At 56.5% G+C, this 19150-nt stretch overlaps 3 protein-coding genes across 6 annotated transcripts in view; 2 read left to right on the forward strand and 1 right to left on the reverse strand.

Annotated features, from left to right (window-relative positions):
• Positions 1–2738: 2738 nt before the first annotated feature.
• Positions 2739–15002, forward strand: KANK3 (KN motif and ankyrin repeat domains 3). 4 transcript variants are annotated; one of them, XM_081810419.1, is made up of 13 exons: positions 2739–2843; positions 5116–5255; positions 5351–5482; positions 5779–5840; positions 6659–7960; positions 8038–8137; positions 8340–8618; positions 8730–8814; positions 9320–9536; positions 13247–13389; positions 13508–13708; positions 13792–13890; positions 14688–15002. In XM_081810419.1, exons 4-13 carry the CDS (start codon positions 5807–5809, stop codon positions 14763–14765), a joined length of 2538 nt encoding a protein of 845 aa, XP_081666545.1. In that variant the 5' UTR covers positions 2739–2843; positions 5116–5255; positions 5351–5482; positions 5779–5806; the 3' UTR covers positions 14766–15002. The 4 variants fall into 4 exon arrangements, with proteins under 4 accessions (XP_081666545.1, XP_081666621.1, XP_081666657.1 ...); XM_081810495.1 differs by lacking the exon at positions 13792–13890; XM_081810531.1 differs by lacking the exons at positions 13508–13708; positions 13792–13890.
• A 128-nt stretch (positions 15003–15130) lies between these two features.
• On the reverse strand, positions 15131–16334 carry RPS28 (ribosomal protein S28). The gene is made up of 4 exons (XM_031028716.2): positions 16182–16334; positions 16038–16085; positions 15409–15542; positions 15131–15210 (listed from the first exon to the last, which is right to left on the reverse strand). The coding sequence occupies exons 1-3, from the start codon at positions 16320–16322 to the stop codon at positions 15420–15422; spliced, it is 312 nt and encodes a 103-aa protein (XP_030884576.2). The 5' UTR covers positions 16323–16334; the 3' UTR covers positions 15131–15210; positions 15409–15419.
• The window catches only part of NDUFA7 (NADH:ubiquinone oxidoreductase subunit A7), an 8054-nt gene continuing 5220 nt past the window's right edge, over positions 16317–19150 (forward strand). The window contains exons 1-2 of the mRNA XM_081810650.1: positions 16317–16430; positions 16853–16902. Coding sequence (XP_081666776.1) covers positions 16380–16430; positions 16853–16902 — 101 coding nt within the window. The 5' untranslated portion in view covers positions 16317–16379. The remainder of the gene's footprint in view (positions 16431–16852; positions 16903–19150) is intronic.

Genomic DNA, 19150 nt, shown 5'->3' on the forward strand with positions numbered 1-19150 from the left:
ATTTGAGAGAGAGAATGAGATAGAGAGAGAGCATGAGAGGGGGGAGGGTCAGAGGGAGAAGCAGACTCCCTGCTGAGCAGGGAGCCTGTTGCGGGACTCGATCCCGGGACTCCAGGATCATGACCTGAGCCGAAGGCAGTCGCTTAACCAACTGAGCCACCCAGGCGCCCATTGTCTTGCCTTATATGAATGTTCCACTGGGTAGCCAAATGGGATGCAAGGAGGAGCATCTGGCAGGGGAAGAATTCTAGATTATTAGTGAGGAAGAAAGGCTAGGAGGGCATCACTGTGTTGCCGCCCCAGAGAACCGCTGGGTCAATGGCTGCTAGCCCCATGCCGGAGAGACAACTAAAGCGTGGGGCTTTGGTGGAAGACCCTAGCACACCCTGAAGTTGTGCCAGAGGAGCAAGCTTGAGTCTGACCCCAGGTCCAGACCCAACTGCCAATTTGCAGGGAATGTGGAGGACAGAGGTACACAAGTGTGGGATCAGCAATACCCGGTCCGTTGGAAATGCTCCAGGACAAACAGCCTGAGTTGAGCAATTGATTCATTGTAAGGGAAGGAATGGGCGGGGGGGGGGGGGGGACGACACTGTGAATTAAAAGAGACTTAAAAGACATATCATTTCCTTTTTGGATGTGCAAGACTAAACTACAGTGTCTGCAGACCCCTACTTGGGTGACAGGCTATTCAGAAACAAAAAGCAGGAATTATTACAAAAGTCACAACATTGGGGGCACCTGGGTGGCTCAGTCATTAAGCATCTGCCTTCGGCTCAGGTCATGATCCCAGGGTCCTGGGATCGAGCCCCGCATCGGGCTCCCTGCTGGGCAGGAAGCCTGCTTCTCCCTCTCCCACTCCCCCTGCTTGTGTTCCCTCTCTCTCTGTCAAATAAATAAATAAAATCTTTTTTTTTTTTTTTAAAGTCACAACAGTGGTTACTTTGTAGAGTGAGGAGTCACTGGGATTGGGATGTGGGGCATGGAGGGACTTCTAGGGTCGCTGGTGACACGCTACGTTTTGACCTGAGTGGGGGTTATCATGATGCTCACCTTCAAGCTGGGTTTCTCAAACTCAGCACTCTGGACATTCAGGCCAGATAATTCTTGGTTGGGGTGGGGGTGCGTGTGCCCTGCAGGATGTTTGGCAACATCTCTGGCCCCCACCCACTACATGACAATAACAGCTCTCCCCCACCCCATCATGACAATCCAAAAATGTCTCCCAGATATTGTTGGATGTCCCCTAAGAACAAAATCACCCCTGGTTGGGAATGCCCTCTTCAGTACTTCCAAAAGCTATGCATTTGGTTCATGTGGGTTCCTGGATCTGACTGTGTGTGTGTATGTATTTTATTTTACAATAAAAACTACTTTTAAATTTCCAGTGGAGTTTTCATGGGAAACTCAACTGACATCGGCAGGAAAAAAAAAAAAAAAAAAAAAAGACAATGGAAATAGCCCAGGAATTTTGTAAAAAGAGGAGTATCAGATATTGAGCCATAGTAGTTAAAGCAGACTGGCACTGGGACAAACAAGACAGGTGAATCTAGAAATACAATAGGCTCCCCATCTATGGAGCTTTGTACTTCTCCTTTGCATGTGCAGTTTGTCCCATTTGGAGCACAATTCTGTAAGTGTCACAGTACCGGCTGCCTCCCTGGACCGTGAAATTCAAGGAGCAGTCCCTCCCTGTCCCTCCCATCCCATCCTGTCACCCCCTTACCATAAACCTTACCTTGAAAGTCTATCTCTGCCTCTCAGCTTTGTGGCCCAGGATGGCAGGAACTGTGACCCCTCAGGGACCTCTACAGTGCCTGGTGTATATTAGGTGCTCAATAAATGCTAAATGAATCAGGAGATGGGTTAAAGAATTCAATCTAATTTAAAATCATTCAACAGGGGCGTCTGGCTGGCTCAGTCAGTAGAACATGCAACTCTTGATCTCAAGGTCGTGAGTTCAAGCCCCACATTGGGCATGGAGCCTACTTAAAAAAAATTTTTTTTAATACTAAAAAAAAAAACATTCAACAAACATTTATTAAGCACCTACTGTGTGCCAGGAACCCTGGATGAAGCGGCGACCCAAATCAATCAGTTCCCTGTCCTATGGTGCTGACACTTTAGAGGGGGAGACAGATGGCAAGCAAGTAAACAAATAAATGTCAGAGATTCTTTTTGTTTCAGATAATGAAAGTAGCTATCAAGTTAATAAAACAGAGCAAGGGAAAAGACAGAAACTGGAGAGGGACCACATTTAGCCTTTAGGGGTGGGAACACACAGGTCGAGCCCTCCAGAATAGAAGGTGCCCATGTGAGCATGTGCAGGGAGAACAGTTCAGGAAGATAGAACAGCTTGTGCAAAGATCCTGTGGTAGGAAAGAGCCAGGGTCCTGGCACCTCACCCAGACACTGGGACTTGAGCATCAGTCCTTCTAGCTTCCACACGAAGGATCTTCCAAACACACAAATCCCATCGGGTTAGTCTCTTGCTGTCTTCCCATGGCTCCCTAGCGCCCAGTGGATCAAATCCAAGCTCCTTAGTCCTGCGCTCGGCGGCACTTGGCCGTCCCCCCCACGCCCCCGCCCCCGCCCCCGCCCCCTACCTACCCTTCTCTGCCAGTAGGCGCACGGGGACAGTCACTTCAGGCCCCGCCCCCAGCCCCGCCCCACACTCGGGCCGGGCCAGCACCGCCCACCCCCGTCACCATTGGACAGCTCGGAAAGCAGCGGGTGCTGGTTGGCTGGTGTGGCCATCAGTTAGGGTCGAGGCCTTGATAACCCGTCCCCGAGCTTCGAGGGGGCGGGCCCGGGTGCGGGCGCGGCGGGGGCTGCGGCTTCAGGTAATGCGCCAGTTTTCGGGGCCACCGATGGGGGTTCTGGGGGGTATTAGGGGACGTACCGGGAAGGGGTACTGAGCCTCCTGCGGGCTCAGTGCCCTGCGATGGGGCGGGCTTCGTGTCCTCTGGCTGGGACCCCTCCCACACTGGGAGCCCCAGGTGGGCAGCGAGCAGAGCTGGGGACTCTGGATTCGTGAGATCGCCCTTCACCCGCCCTTAGGAGCCAAGTGGGCGGCTTGTTCGCCCCCTAGCGCCCCAACTGACTCCGGGACTTTCCCAGCGTCGCTCCTGGAGAGCTTGGGGACCTGGTTCCAGCCCCTCATTCTGGACCTGGGTGTGGGGGGTGATACGGAAACGGTGTTGGGGGGAGGGACGGACGGCCCCCGGGCCAGCAGACAATGGGTAGCGGATGGAACCGCCCGGCGGCGTTTCCTGCAGGAAACTGCTCTGTCTCTACGAGGCCCTCCCGGGGGTGGGTGGGTGGGTGGGTGGGTGTGTGTGTGTGTGTGTGTGTGTTGGGGGTGGGAGGTACATGAGTATCTCCCCCTCCCATCATCATCAGCCTCCACCCCCACGTCAGGGGTCTGAGAATCCCGCCCCAACTGTAGGGGGTGCTACCATTCGGGGCCTCAAGCCGGGAAGAAACCCCTATCCCCAGGACTGGGATCCGCACTACCCGCCGAGTCCCCCACCCTTCGGGTTTCCTGATCACAACTCGGAGTCCCGAAATAGACCCTGGGGCGGGAGTGGGGGCGTATGGCGTCGGCTCTGATGGCCTAATGAGGGGGTCTCAGGCAGAGGATCCGATCTAGCTGACACCTCCCGCAGGGAGCAGAGCAGAGGGGAGGGCAGCCGCGCCCCCGTTCTGGGGAGGCTGCAGACCCTGGAGCCGCCGCGGTGTGGGCCTGCTTCTTCCCCCATTAGGGAAACACGCAGGGATAGGCAGGGATGCAGGCAGGGAGGGATGAACCCCCTCCGGCTTTCTGCCCCTGCCCTGGAGGGGAGGGCTGCTTCTAGAAGGCCATCAAGTGGGTGGCCAATGCAGAAACACTGGCAAAACCGCCTGAGTTAAAATCCTGCCGCTGCCTATGTGTGACCTCGGAAGGGCCACTTAATCTCTCTGTGTCTCAGTTTCTCCATCTGTGCAGTGGGGTAAAGGATAATGATAAGAAAACTTCCCTCAGAGGGTTTAGCTAGGATCTTTTCTCTTTTTAAGTCAATAGCCATAAATTGCTTATAGTAGAGGGTGACCCATAGTAAATGGCAAAAGTATTGTTGTTGTTGTTGTTATTACTTAGCCCAGCACCTGGCCCAGCTGCTCTAGCTGATTAGGGTCTTAGGGATGGCCCACCGCTGTTTTTTTTTTTAAGTTCCCAGGGCCTCAAATTCGGGTGTGACCAGGTCACCAGAGGAGGGGCCTGAGCCCACTGAGTCACACTGCTGGCTGTGGGACCCAGACCCCTACGTGTCCCTGCTCACTATATCCCAGGGCCCAGACCCCTAAGTCAGCCCAGGTTTTTTTCCAGGACACAACTCTTCCCTGGCAGTTTCCTGAAAACAAGTTGTGTGGCTGCCCTGCTGGCCTGCCCCTCTCAGCCGGTGTGAGGGGGCAGGAAACAGCTGCTTCAGGACTGGAGGGGGCCCTGTCTGCCTCGGGGTGAGGGAGGTTTTAGGGGCATAGGTCGGGAGTGGCAGAGTCCCCCAAGCAGTGGAGCAGGGGGTATTCAATGGCTGGTGAGTGTTAGCCACAGAGGTGGTCATCAGGAGTGCGGGAGGCTGGGGGGGGTGATGACAAAGGTTGCCAGGTGGTTGGCACATTGAGCACGGGGTCAGGGAGAGGACAGATGGGTCTGGCAGGCACCTGATGGTGAGGCTGGGTGGGCAAGGGATCCCTGGAAGATGGGCAGAGCCCAATCTGAGGGCATTTCCCACAGACAGCTGACCTATTTGCTCTGTGCCTTGGTTTCGCCATCTGGAAGATGTGAATGATGATATCTTCCTTGCAGGATTGTATGGGGGTTGCATTTAATCAGGTGGAGCATACAGTAGGCACTCGAGACAAGCTGCTTTCTCCTCCTCGAAGGTTTTTCATGTGGGCTCTTCAAAGCCCCATCTTTCCTACTGTGCTTTCTGATTGTCCTTGTTAATTATCACATGAGATGTGGCCCAGTCTCCCTCAGTTTCTTAGAGCCTCCGTCATGTTTCCTGAAGAGTCCTCCCAGCCCCACGTATAGCCACAGCTCTGACAACCTGGGTACTTATGGTTCCATTACAGACTCTTACAAGCCAGGAGCAGAACACCGTGGCATTCCACTAGAGACATCCTAGGGAGATCGGTATCCATTGAGTTGCATCCTTGGTGCATCTGGCCCACAACCTCTCCATCATTCCCATAAGGCTCTCACAAGTGACTTGGTAAAAACTCAGATGCACAATTATGTTTTGTTTGCATTTCTCTAAGGAGAAAAGAATTCAAATGATCCTATGTTTGTTCTTTTTTTAATATGCAGAATCTGACCAGATGATTTTCTCATGAGCCCATGAAGGGCTTCCAACTCTCACTTTCTTCTTCTGAAGGTTCACACCTCATCCCTTTGAGCATCAATTTCTAATTTTGCCCTGGGACTGACACAACTCGGCAGGTCTGGAATGACCCTTCCCTGCCCCCACACCCAGTTACTCATGTTCTCTGATCACTCTCCTCCCTTATCCTCTTGATGCCCTTCCTGCCCCCTCCTCCCCAGCAGGCTGAGGCCTGGACGTGGAGATGCCCACATTCATTCATTCCAAAGTTTCAAGGCCTCTTGAGGGAGCAGGGAGGACAGGACATATGTGTGTGGGAGGGTGGGTGGGAGTCTGTTTACTTACTTAGAGTCCAGGCTGACTCTGAAGGGATGGGGCCAGCTCCATCCTCAACCCCTCTGGGGACATTTTCCAGGGTGTGTCTTGCAGCTACTTCAGAAAACATGGCCAAGTTTGCCCTGAATCAGAACCTGCCCGGTGAGTGTGCAAAGTGGGATACATGTGTGTGCATGGATTGATACTTGGTGCCCATGTGGTTCCCACCTGTGGTTCCCACCTGTGCATGTGGCTAGAGAGCCCTTTCTAAAGGTCCATTGGAAATGTCACAGCCCTGCTTCAACCCTGCTTATGGTGCCCTATCACACGTGTAATATAATCCCAACGCCTCATTGCGGCCCAGGGAGGCCCCCCACGATCTGGTCCCAACCCGCCTCTTCTACTCCTCTCTCTTCTTTCACTCTGTTTCGGGCACCCTCACCTCCACCTCACTGTTAACTCCTGCCCACCCTGCTCACTATATCCCAGGGCCTTTGCTCTGTTTTCCTTCAGGAACCTTCTGTCCCCAACTGCTTCCTCCTTGTCATTTCAGTGCTCGGCTTTTAAGTCCCTTCCACAGGAAACCTGCCCTGACAACTAGAGCCAAAATCACACACCTTCTCCAGTTATTCTGTATTTCATCTGTTATTATTATTAGCCCTAAGCATCATTTGGAATGATCATGTTTGTCTCCCTATAAGAGGACAGGGGTTTGTCTGTCTTGTTCACCGATGTGTCCCCAGCGCCTAGAAAAGTGCTTGGCACATAGTAGGTGGGTGGGATTGCTTGACTGTCTGGTGCAGATAGGCATTTGGTCCTCGGGCATGCATGTGCGCAATGGCATGTGTACAGGGTTTGCTGCAGGTGGAGCCCTGCAGGACTGTCTTGCGGCGGTGGGGGACGAGCTCTATCTGTCCAGTTTCTCCCGGGTCGTCCCCCTCCCCCAGCCTGACGCCCATAACACCCCATCATGCCTGCAGACCTGGGCGGCCCTCGCCTGGGCCCCGGCCCCACCGCGGGCGCCCGCAGCCCGAGCTCGCCCTACTCAGTGGAGACGCCGTACGGCTTCCACCTGGACCTGGACTTCCTCAAGTACGTGGAGGAGCTGGAGCGCGGCCCCGCCCCCCGCCGCGCCCCGGGCCCCCCGCCCCCGCGCCGCCCCCGTGTACCCCGGGCGGGCCTCGCTGGCGCGCGAAGCCCAGGTGCCTGGACCTCCAGCGAATCCCTGGCCAGTGACGATGGGGGAGCATCGGGCGCACTCTCCCCGGGCGCGCCCTCGGGGCTCCTGCTGCCGCCGCTGTCGCCGTGCGTACCCGTCCGTAACCCGCGCGTCGAGCACACGCTCCTGGAAACCAGCCGGCGGCTGGAGCTGGCGCAGGCGCACGAGCGCGCGCCCAGCCCCGCCCGCGCCATCCCGCGCAGCCCGCGGGGATCTGGCCGCAGCAGCCCCGCCCCCAGCCCCGCCTCCAACCCCGCCCCCGCCTCTCCCGGTCCCGCGCAATTGCAGCTGGTGCGCGAGCAGATGGCCGCGGCTCTGCGGCGCCTGCGCGAGCTCGAGGACCAGGCGCGCGCGCTGCCCGAACTGCAGGAGCAGGTGCGCGCGCTGCGTGCGGAGAAGGCGCGGCTGTTGGCTGGACGCTGGCAGCCGGAGCCCGACGGGGAGGCCGAGGCGCGCCCCGACAAGCTAGCCCAGCTGCGGCGCCTCACCGAGCGCCTCGCCACCTCCGAGCGCGGCGTTCGCTCCAGGGCCAGTCCCTGGGCCGATGGCCCCGACGGGCCGGCTTCTAGGCGCAGTGAGGGCGCACTCGAGGTCCCCGACGCAACCGGGACCCCCGACGGGGCGCCGCAGACGCGGGAAGCTGGCGTCCAGGCGGTGCCCAAGACCCAAGACGCTAGGGCCCAGGCGGTGCCGGAGACCCGGGAGGCCAGCGTAGACGCGGCCCCTGAGACCCTCGAGTCGGACGCGTGGGTGACCGAGGCGCTGCTGGGGTTGCCCGAGGCCGCCGAGCGCGAGCTGGAGCTGCTCCGCGCCAGCCTGGAGCACCAGCGCGGGGTGAGCGAGCTCCTGCGCTGCCGGCTGCGCCAGCTGGAGGAGGCCCGCGAGGCTGCCGAGGAGGAGGCAGCTGCGGCGGCCCAGCCCCAGCCGCGCGAGGCTGCCACCCAGACCCCGTGGGGTTGTGCCGCGAAGGCCACACAGACCGAGACCCTCGCCGAGGCCCCTAGCCTGAGTCAGGAGAACCCGTCGGGACCCACGGATGGGGACAGAGCCGTGGCCCCTGCGGGTGAGTCTCAACCCCTGCCTAAGCCCTGGCTTGATGGCTTCTGGACTCGAACTCAGTACCCTCATCTGACCCGCCAGGCATCCTCAAATCCATCATGAAGAGGAGAGATGGTACACCTGGCGCCCAGCCCAGTCCAGGACCCAAGAGCCTGCAGTTTGTTGGGGTCCTCAACGGAGAGTGAGCACTTTACCCCTCCCCATGGCAGCATCTGCAGGGACATAGACTGGGGTTTGAATCCTGGCTCTGCCCCTGACTCGCAGTGTGGTCTTGGAAAGCCTATTTCTTCTTCTGTAAAGTGGGGACAGACGCTCCCACCTCGCAGGACGCAAGAATGAGCCCACAGGGGAGGCTCAGCGGCCGCCTCCCACCCTGCCCCCAGGTACGAGAGCTCATCCAGCGAGGACGACAGCGACAGTGACAGCGACAGCGGCAGCGAGGACGGTGCTCCTGAGCCTCCAAGGAGCAGCTCGTCCGGGTATGGCAGCGGCAGGGATGTCGGGGACGACAGTGGCAAGGATGCCCTGGACCCCGAGCCTGAACCGGAGCTTGAGCCCGAGCCCGAACCCGAACCCGAACCCGAGCCCGAACCCGAGCCCGAGCCCCAGCCGGAGCCCCAGCCGGAGCCAGAGGCAGAACCTCAGCCTCGTGCGCAGGGGAGGTGAGCGGCGTTACGGACACGGAGTGGGGACGGGGGCTTTCTTTCCTGTCCTGCGCGCCGCCCCCCCCCCCCCCCCAGAGCCTCCTGAGCCTCTCCCGGCCACCTTGATAGGTGCGAGCTGAGCCCGCGTTTGAAGGAGGCGTGCGCAGCGCTGCAGCGGCAGCTGAGCCGGCCCCGCGGAATCGCCCGCGATGGCGTGAGTGCCAGCGAGAGCCCTTCACACATGGAGTCGCGGGCCCCATCGGGGACCTCCCCTGACGCCCTCTAGGGGAAGCCCATCGGATTTCGTAGAGTTGGGGGGGGCGGTCCCAAGTTCCACCCCTTGGCGCTTAGACCTCCACTGATCTCAGGCTCTCCAAAGGGATCTCCGCCCAGGGATAGCGCTGAAGTTTTCCCTGTTTCCCCCAAAAGGGTGCGCCCCAAGCCCCAGGCCCACCCCCATACTCCGCAAAGGCAAGCGCTCACCGCCTTCCTCCACTCTGGGTTCTCCCACAGGCTCTTTCCCAGAGGGGAGGACCCCCGCTGGCTTGAGCCTGAGACCCGCACTGGCTGTACTCCCTCCTGCAAAAGAGGGCGGCCCACGGACCCCCTCAGACAAGCAGCGACCATCCTCCCCCGCCTCGATTCCTAGCCCCGCCCCCACGCCCTCCCTGCCACCACAATCCGGACCATCTCTGACGTCTTTCCTCCGGTCCCGGCAGGGCGCGGCGCGCCTAGTGGCCCAGGAGTGGTTTCGAGTGTCCAGCCAGCGGCGCTCTCAGGCGGAGCCCGTGGCTGGGGTCCTGGGAGCGGTGGCGCGCCTGGGACCCGAGCTCCTGGCGCACGTGGTGAACCTGGCAGATGGCAACGGGAACACAGCCCTGCACTACACCGTGTCCCACGGGAACCTGACCATCTCGAGCTTGCTGCTGGATACCGGTCAGCACCTTCCTCCAGGGTCAGAGGATCCTGGTGTCCTGGGGAGATCGTCAAGGGCCTTTAGACCTCTCCACTTTGAGCTCTACCCTGACACCTGCCTCTCACTTTGCAGGGTGCCAGAATACCCGGTTTTAAAGTTAGGTAGACCTAAATTTAGAGGACTTACTTAGTGTCACCACCCTTAGCTTCCTCATCTGGGAAATGGGATGCACCACCACCCTCCCTGGGCAGCTGTAATAACAGGTGTAGAATAGCGCCAGGCACGCAGGAGGAGGCCAGTCGGTGGTCACCATGCATTCTGTCCCTGAATCTCCAGTCCTGATGCTCACCTCAGTCCTAGGCCCCAATACCCAGCCACCTGCCTCTCCCACTGGTCAGGGTTCTGACCACCCTCCCAGGCTGGGCCACTGTGCCCTGTCCTCCACCCCCACATCCTGCAGTGACTCCATTTTACACGTTTCTATCCCCTGCCACTTGCTTGCTCATTTCCTGCCCCAACTTTCCCCCTCTGGAGCTGAGATACACACACCCAGGTGTCCCTGAGCCCACAGACATGTATTAAAAACCTACTAGATACTAGTATGGTGCTGGGGTGGGGGTGGGCCACTCACATACAGCTACTTTCCCCATGGGACACAGCAGAGGGGACAGTGCAGTAGACAAACTGCCCACCGAGAGCCCTCCTGGGTGTCATCCTTCAGGTCCAGTATCTGCTGGGGCCTGCCCTTGGAGGCTTCTCACTCTCACTGCAGGTCAAGGCAGGTCCCACTGTTCCCTCCCTGACCCCACTGCCCCCAAACACACAGGTCTGTCCCATCCCTGAAGATCTTGGTGACCTGCTGGACCAGGAGCTCAAGCTTGGGAGGAGGGGACAATGCATGATTCAAGGCATCTGCCTTAAAGGGGACTGGGGACTGGGGCAGGCAGGCATGGCGGTCAGTCACAAGAAGCCCAAGCCTTCATGGACACCTTTTATTCCTTGCATTCAACCCCCCACCCCACCCCCCGGGCTCCAACTCCCCAGACCTTGCCCTGGGCATTCTAGTTCTCACATCGATCATTCCCTCTGCCCTTGTCTGCTTGCTGCCAGGTCCCTCCCCTCCCCCAGGGCCCTGAGACCTTAATGTACTCCCCAAATAGGGGCTGTTTCCTTTCACCTCCCTGGCACGCAGGGGCTGGACGCGACTGTGTATCCTTGCCCCTCATCTCCACCTCCAGAACTTTTCCCCTTCCTCCCTCAGCCCTACCTTGGAGCCTCTTATTGATCAGACCCCTATTCCCTCCACCGCCTCTTCTGGCTTCTCCCTCCAAAGTGAGATCACTCTTCCCTCCCGGGGCCAGCTCTCCTTTGCACAGGAACCCTCACCAGTTTCAGTATCCTCATGGAGCATCACTCTTACCTCCAAGCTTCTCAGTTCCTTGACCCCCCTCCTCCCATCACCTTGGCCTCTGCCCTACATCAGCCTTACATTTTTTTTTTTTTTAAGATTTTATTTATTTGACAGAAAGAGACACAGCGAGAGAGGGAACACAAGCAGGGGGAGCGGGTAAGGGAGAAGCAGGCTTCCCGCTGAGCAGGGAGCCCCATGCGGGGCTTGGTCAAGACCCGAGCGGAAGGCAGACGCCCAACAACTGAGCCACCCAGGTGCCCCCAGCCTTACACTTGTAAAGTCACCCCAAGATCTTGATGTCACTGTAACCATGCCTCCTCCACAGTCTCGTCTCTTCTCTCACCTCTCAACATTTCGGCTCTCCAGTTGCCTGGCCCTAACAACCCTTGGCCCTCACAGGACCATTGTCTGTTGCTCCCCCTGCCTCCATTTTACTGCCCGCCCCCCAGTCCCCTTGCTTCCTTGTTCACCCTCTGTCATTAACTACTCGTTTATGTCCCCTTGCAAACTCCTCCCCACGGCCCTCCTCTACCTCACCCTACTTGCGTGGCAGGCCCCAGCACGGAACACAGTGATGGTTGAATGAATGAGCAAGCTCGCATGAGGGTATGGCTGTGAGCCTGTGCCTTGTGGGGAGAGGGGGAGTGGAGATGGACAATTATCAAGTAAAAACATGAAACAATTACAAATCGGGATCAGGGCCACAACAAAACATAACTAGGTGAGGAAATCAAGTGAGGTGATCCTTTGGCTTAGGAAGGCCTCGGGGGAGGGGAAAGGAGAGGGTAGGGGCAGGTGGGGGGTGTCCTGCTAGCCTGCAGAGACCCGACTCTGGTTACTCCTGTGTGCCCCTCCCCACCCAGCACACTCCACCAGTGTCACAGAAGCTTGTGGAAGCAGTGAGCACCTAGAGGGCAGGCCACACAACTAGGAAACCCGCCCTCTTCCTTTAGATACTCCTTAACCCTTTTTCTCCCCAGTCCATTGTCTGAGTCCCTCTCTATAGGGCATCCACTCCATGACCCTGACCCAAGCGCCCCTCCCCAAGCTTTTGTAGCCTCGTGGAACTTTCCAAACAGTGGGGGACAACAGCATCAGTCACTTTGGTAACTGGGCCCAGAGTAGGTGCTGTGTGGGACAGGCAACAGCCAGTAACCACAGTGCTCCTTTCCTTGAGCTGCTGTAACAAAGTAGCACAACGTGGGTGGCTTAAGAAAATGGAAATTCATTTTCTTGTAGCTCAGGAGGCCAAAATCCAGGTTGGCAGGCCTGGTTCCTTCTTAGGAGTTCAGAGCAAAGCAATCTGCTCCATGCCTTTCTCCTAGCTTCTGGTGGTTGCCTGCAATCTTTAGCATCCTGTAGCTGATGGCAGCTTCTCTTCTCTGCCTGTCTGTGTCTCTTCTAAGGACACCAGCCACACTGGATAGGGCCTACCATAATGACCTCACCTTAACTTGATTACATTTGCAAAGACCCTATTTCCAATTAAGGTCACATTCATAGGTACAGGGTAGGTAGGACTTTGTATCTTTTGGTGGTGGGGGGGGGAGGACACAACTCAATTTGTAACACGGGCTTGGAGGAGAAAGGGTTCCAGAGGAAGGGACAAAAGTTAGGTAACAGCCTCAGAACCCATGGTGGACAATGGCCTGTATTCCAGGAGAAATGGGGAGATGTGGGAGGGTTTTAAATAGGTGGCTGGGCCAAATTTCTCTTGATCTGCTGCATGGAAGCAAGTGGATTTGGACACCAGAGTGGACCAGTTGACATAGCTTTTTTTGTTTGTTTTTGGGGAGGGGGCGGGGACAGAGGCAGAGGGAGAATCTTAAGCAAGTTCCACTCCCAGCGCAGAGCCTAACATGGGGCTTGATCTCACGACCTGAGCCAAAAATCAAAGAGTTGGACGCTTAACTGACTGAGCCACCCAGGTGCCCCAAGTTGACCTAGTTCTCTGGGGGGTGGGGGGCCAATAATTGTGGCTTCGTGGGTGATAGCCACAAAAATAGGAACATCGGTTTATTGAGGTTGTACTATGTGGCAGGTTTTGTTCTGCGTACTGGGGGATACAACAGAAAACCAAACCAAGTCTCTGAACCAGCTTGCAATAAGCAGACTTGAGCAGAACCCTGAAGGGGAGGGAGCCACGTGGCTCTTGGCTGGGAGCACCTTGGAGGCAGAGGAAACAGAGAATTCATAATCCAGTTATCACCCCCATTACATTGATGGCAAACCTGAGTTGTGGGGGGAGAAGTAAACCAGGCTGGGCTGAGGGTGTCAGCTTCTTGGTTGACTGACTACCCCCCACCCCCACTCTCCCAGGGGTCTGTGAGGTTGACCGTCAGAATCGGGCTGGCTACTCAGCCCTCATGCTGGCTGCACTCACCTCTGTGGGGCGAGAAGAGGACATAGCCGTGGTTCAGAGACTCTTCCATATGGGCAACGTTAATGCCAAGGCCAGCCAGGTGCGTGGACATTTCTTCCCTGGGTCCCAGTCTGCTAGAGTCACTTCTACTTTGGGTTTGTCTCTGACCTCCCTTTCTCCAGAGCCCTCCCCAGCCCTGTCCCCTTCTTCCTCCCCAGACAGGACAGACGGCCCTCATGCTGGCCATCAGCCACGGCCGCCAGGACATGGTGGCGGCCCTGCTGGCATGTGGGGCAGATGTAAATGCCCAGGATGTGGATGGGGCCACAGCGCTGATGTGTGCCAGCGAGTATGGGCGCCTGGACACGGTCCGGCTGCTGCTGGCCCAACCAGGCTGCGACCCGGCCCTCCTGGACAATGTGAGCCACCATGGGGTTGACGTGGGGATGGCAGGGTACCCATGCCTTGGTCCAGGGACCTGACTGTCCCCATTGTCCCTCAGGAGGGCACCAGTGCCCTGGCCATTGCCTTGGAGGCTGAGCAGGACGAGGTGGCCGCTCTGCTGCATGCCCACCTGAGCTCGGGCCAGCCTGACCCCCCTGTGAGTGCAGCCCCTAGCCCGGGGAAACCAAGCCTCCCAGCTGCACGTTGGGTTCAAAGAGAATACCAAGTGTGCCCCGGGAAGGAGGCCTCCCTTTCTGCTCCCCTGGGGAATCAGCCAGGATTGGGAACCCGGGTTTGAAACTCTTGCACGTGGCTGGGATCTGATGTTCACCCTGCAAAATACCTGTGAGACACACCTCCACGTTACATGAGCCTGAGGTCTCCAGAGGGCAAATGCCCTAAGATCAGACTAGAGCTGTTAGACCTAGCTCAGACCTTCCCTGTCAGTGGACTCCCACTACTGCCTCCAAGAGGCTTCCACCAAAGAATAAGGGACCCTCCAGAGTTAGGGAGGGGAAGTGGGGTGCAGGCTCCCTGCAAGCCAGAGTTTGCCAGAAGCAGGGAGGAAGGAGGCAGGGCCAAGCCAGAAGTAGAATACTCGGTTTACCTCCAAAGGAGAAAGGCTTATTCTCTTTTATAAAACAAGTGCCAGGCTGTTCTCAGTATTACTTAATTAAACTCATCCAATCAGCTTGCCATCCTGCACTCTCCTGTAGAGATGTGGGGAAGGAGAGCTGGAGGTGCCTCTTCCAGGTCAGATGGAGGCAGAGGCGGATTCAAAACCAGGCAGCCTGGCTCCACTGTAAAAGGTGGAGTTCCTCCTTAAGTGTGATCACAGGGTAGAGGGACAAAACCTCCATCAGGTCAAGTATCCCTGAGTGAAGGGACTGAAAGAAACCCTAGCATCCTGCCCACAGGTGACTGACAGGACCCCTCCCCCACCTCTCTCCCCAGTCAGCCCTTCAGCCCCCCACTGCTGTGCCTGGTGAAGGAGAATGCAGTGACCACAGAGAAGACCCCCAGCCTCAGTGAACAGCCTGGCACCCTGGACCTGGATTGGGAGAGTCTGTTCCGTCCTCCACCCCAGCCTCTGGGGCACAGCAGGGGCCAGGGTTTGCTATCCAGATGCTAGCCCTGGGCCAAGAGAAAGGCTTGGATGGCTCAGTGTTCAGGAGAGGCTCACCTTGGACCAGCAGGGTGAGGAACGGGCTGAAAAGTGACAAGGCCCCTGAGTCCACCCAATTCCAGAATAAAACATTACTAACTCAACTTGTGTCTTGTTTTGGGGACACATACACATAGCTCCCCCTCCCCCCAAGTCACTGGAGGACAAAGGGTGCGAGGGGCTCCCTCTGGAAGATTTTATAAGCCTAGTGACAGCGAGACAAGATCCCGAGTTTACATACAACATAAACGCTTTATTAACAATCGCAGATCATCCCTGTGAGACAAGTGGTCGACCCAGACATCCAGGACCCTGTAAACAGACCCAAACATGAGATTCTGAAGGGACACCCAGCAACTGGCAAACTCCCACCCCCATCTCGCAAATCTCAGTAGACTCTTTCTACACTTCCCACCCCAAGAGCCTCTCACCCATGGATTTGGCGAAGACTCCCTACCTCCACCAAGGGTCTAATGGGCCTGCTGTTTCCCACCCCTGTCCCGCACTCACCAGCCACAAGTTCAGCGCAACCTCCGAGCTTCTCGCTCTGACTCCAATAGGGTGAGCACGTCCCCCTCGCGCACGGGGCCTTTCACGTTGCGGATGATGGAGCGGCTCGTGTCGTCCATGAACTCCACGCGCACCTACGGGACCCATCGGGAGGACGCAAACGAGTTAGGGTCAGCCGCGGATAAGCACCGCGGGCTGGGCAGCAGGTTTCGATTCAGAGGACGTGTTCGGACCGGCCCAGAAATACTTAGAAAGAGGACTCCGTCTGGGAGGCAGAGCCGAGCCAGGAAAGAAGCCCAAGAGAGCCAAGTCGTGGAGAACAAAGTTCTCGAGCGGCAAAAGCAGTCACCAGGAGGGAGAGCTGCAGCTCTGGTCCTGTTCGGGAGGGGAGCACACTCGGCAGGGCATGGAGCCACAAAGAGGTCGTAGGACGGGCTAAGCCACGAGAAAAAGCAACGTCAGAGCCTGGGGAGTGAGGTCGACGGAGCTCAGACCCGGTGGGCAGGGCCCTAGTGAGGTCTCGGGGCACTCCGGGAGCCCTGGGATATAGGGACTCCGGTTCTCAGGGTACAGCTGGACAGGCAGTCAACAGGGCTCAGATCCCGGGGCGTCCCCCCCAGCGCGCTCACCTGCGTGCACTGTCCTTGCGAGCCGGTCCTGCCCAGAACCTTGGTGACCTGGCGGAGAGAAGCTGGGATCAGACCTGGGGAGCCCGACCCCCCCACACCCCATCTCTCTTCATCCCAGCCCCCAAATCAGGACCCCCACCTCACCCTGGCCAACTTGATGGGCTGCACACGGCTCGTGTCCATAATGGCGGCGCAGCGGCGGTCTGGCAGAGAGGGGTCACGTGCTCCGAGAAGAACTTTTATACTACATTCTAGCCCCTCCCGCTCTCGCGAGACCATCAACATTCTTCCCAGCAGCCCTCGCGGTAGAGAGTCGCCATCGTCCTTCAGTGCAAACGGAAGATGGCGTCCGCTACCCGCTTCATCCAGCGGCTGCGGAACTGGGCATCCGGGGTGCGCGGGGCTGAAAGGGCCATACGAGGCGGGGAGGGGGGCCTGTGGGCTCCGTGCGCCTTGGACCCGCTCCCGCTAGTCCCCTTCCTCCTGCACCCTTGGGCCTGAGGCTTTTAGTGCCGAGATCCCCCTAGGCCGGAATCCGTGTCTCAGCCCGGGTCCCCTAACCCGTGACTTCTTCAGCCAACACACCCACCTCCACCCCAGCCCTGGACCCATTCTGGCCTACTCCGGGACCTTCTTAGCCCTGTATCTTGTGGCCCCGGCCCTAGATTTCCTTTTCACCTCCAGGGCCCATATCCCTGTAGCATCCCTGTACCATCGCCGACCTTCCCTTCTCCACCCTTGGGATGCCCCTGTTCCCTCGCCCTCTCCTCTCCTGGAGTGCCCTGCGGGTTGACCTCCTTCCTCTTCTCCCACAGCACGATTTGCAGACGAAGTTGCAGCTGCGCTACCAGGAGATCTCCAAGCGGTGAGCCAGCCCCGCTCGCTGCCCACATTCCGTCCTTGTCCTGTTTACTGTTACATCAAGAACAAAATTCGTATTCCGTCACACCCCCTTTGCGCTAGGCCGGAATCTTGCCTCCGGTCCCTGGCAGGATGTGGAAGCAGAGGTTTGCTTTTAACTTTCCTGTACTCAGAGCCGGCTGCGCGTGGAACAGTGAGGTTAGACATGAATTCAGCGCGGGGATCGTGTAGCTGTTCAGTCCTCAGTGTGGTCCTGCCAGTTGATGTTATCTTCTCCAAGCTACAAATGAAAAAAATGTGAGGTTCAGCGAGACAATCATTTGCTTAAAGTCACTCAGAAGCTAGAAAGTGACAGCTGGGATTTGAACCCAGAAGTGTCTTGATTCCAAACTCATTTATGTCCAAAGATTACTTAATATTTCCAAGCCCCTGCCATGTCCTCAGGGATACCAGCACCAACAAGAAAAGTTATTATCCTCATTCCTTTCATGGAGCTCAAGTTCTAGGAAGAGTGAAACATAGTAGGGAAATAAACGCAACAGGTAAAAAGTATTCTGGAATTCTGTGAAGACAAAATGAAGTAGAGTAAGCTGGAGGGTGGCTACCTCAGGTCAGGTGGTCAGGAAAGCTCTTTTTTTCTGGGATTGACGTTTGAATCACCTGAATAATAAGGAGCCAAAGGGTAATTATTGAAAGAATATTTGGGACAGAGGGAACAGTACACGCCAAGGCTGTTGAGGCCCGACAGAGCCAGAAGTAGGAAGGAGGCCAGTGTGGCTGGAACAACACATGGAGCAAAGGAGGGATAGCCGTATATTGGAAGTCAGAGGAGTAGGCAAAGGTAAGGCAGCCATTGAGGATTAGCATGAAAGGAAGACAACTAGCATTTGCATAACCGAATTTATGTGAATGCCTACCTGTTGTAACTAATTCCAAATATCAGAAGTTTGAAGTTGCTTTCTATCCAGGGTAATTGGTGGGCCAGTTGAGGAAACCCGTTTATAAAATTTCCAACCTCCTTAGGGTAGTGGCGCCCCCTAGTGATTCATGTGTGTCTGTTGGGCACCTGATTTTTTTTTTTTTTTTAAAGATTTTATTTATTTATTTGACAGAGAGAGAGAGAGAGCGAGAGCAGGAACACAAGCAGGGGGAGTGGGAGAGGGAGAAGCAGGCTTCCTGCCGAGCAGGGAGCCCAACGTGGGACTCGATCCCAGGACCCTGGGATCATGACCTGAGCCGAAGGCAGACGCTTAACGACTGAGCCACCCAGGCGCCCTGGGCACCTGATTCTTAACCCTTCTGCTAGGTGGCAGAAAGCTATGGCCACACCCACAGGGGGGGTCATCTGCACTCCAGAAGTTAAGCAAATTCTAATTGCCCATGGGATATTGCCTTTTTTTTTTTTTTTTTTTTTTAAGATTGACGTGGGGCTTGAACTCACAACCTGGAGATCGAGTCATACGCTCCACAGAGCCAGCCAGGTGCCCCAGGATATTGCTTTTATTTATTTATTTATTTTTTAAAAGATTTTATTTATTTATTTGACAGAAAGAGAGAGATAGTGAGAGCAGGAACACAAGAAGGGGGAGTGGGAGAGGGAGAAGCAGGCCTCCCGCAGAGCAGGGAGCCCGATGTGGAACTCTGTCCCAGAACCCTGGGATCATGACCTGAGCCGAAGGCAGACGCTTAACGACTGAGCCACCCAGGGACCCCTATTTATTTATTTTAAAGATTTTATTTATTTACCTATTTAGAGAGAGAGAGCGAGAGTGTGCGCACACACATGTAAGCTGGGGGCAGGGCAGAGGGAGCAGAAAGAGCATCTCAAGCAGACGCACACTGAGTGCAGAGCCTGACGGAGGGACCCTGAGATCATGACCTGAGCCAAAACCAAGAGTGGGACACTTAACCGACTGAGCCACCCAGGTGCCCAAAGGATATTGGTTTTAATATTAAATTTTTATATTTTTATGTATATTTCTCATTTTTTTAATACAATGGCTATCACTTTTTTTTTTTTATTCTTATGTTAATCCCCATACATTACATCATTAGTTCTAGATGAAGTGTTCCATGATTCATTGTTTGTGCATAACACCCAGTGCTCCATGCAGAACGTGCCCTCCTCAATACCCACCACCAGGCCAACCCATCCTCCCACCCCCCTCCCATCTAGAACCCCCAGCCTGTTTTTCAGAGTCCATCGTCTCTCATGGTTCGTCCACCCCTCCGATTTCCCCCGCTTCATTCTT

Source organism: Leptonychotes weddellii, chromosome 1, assembly GCF_054177405.1.
Source record: "Leptonychotes weddellii isolate Sample4059 chromosome 1, ASM5417740v2, whole genome shotgun sequence".
Lineage (NCBI taxonomy): Eukaryota > Metazoa > Chordata > Mammalia > Carnivora > Phocidae > Leptonychotes > Leptonychotes weddellii.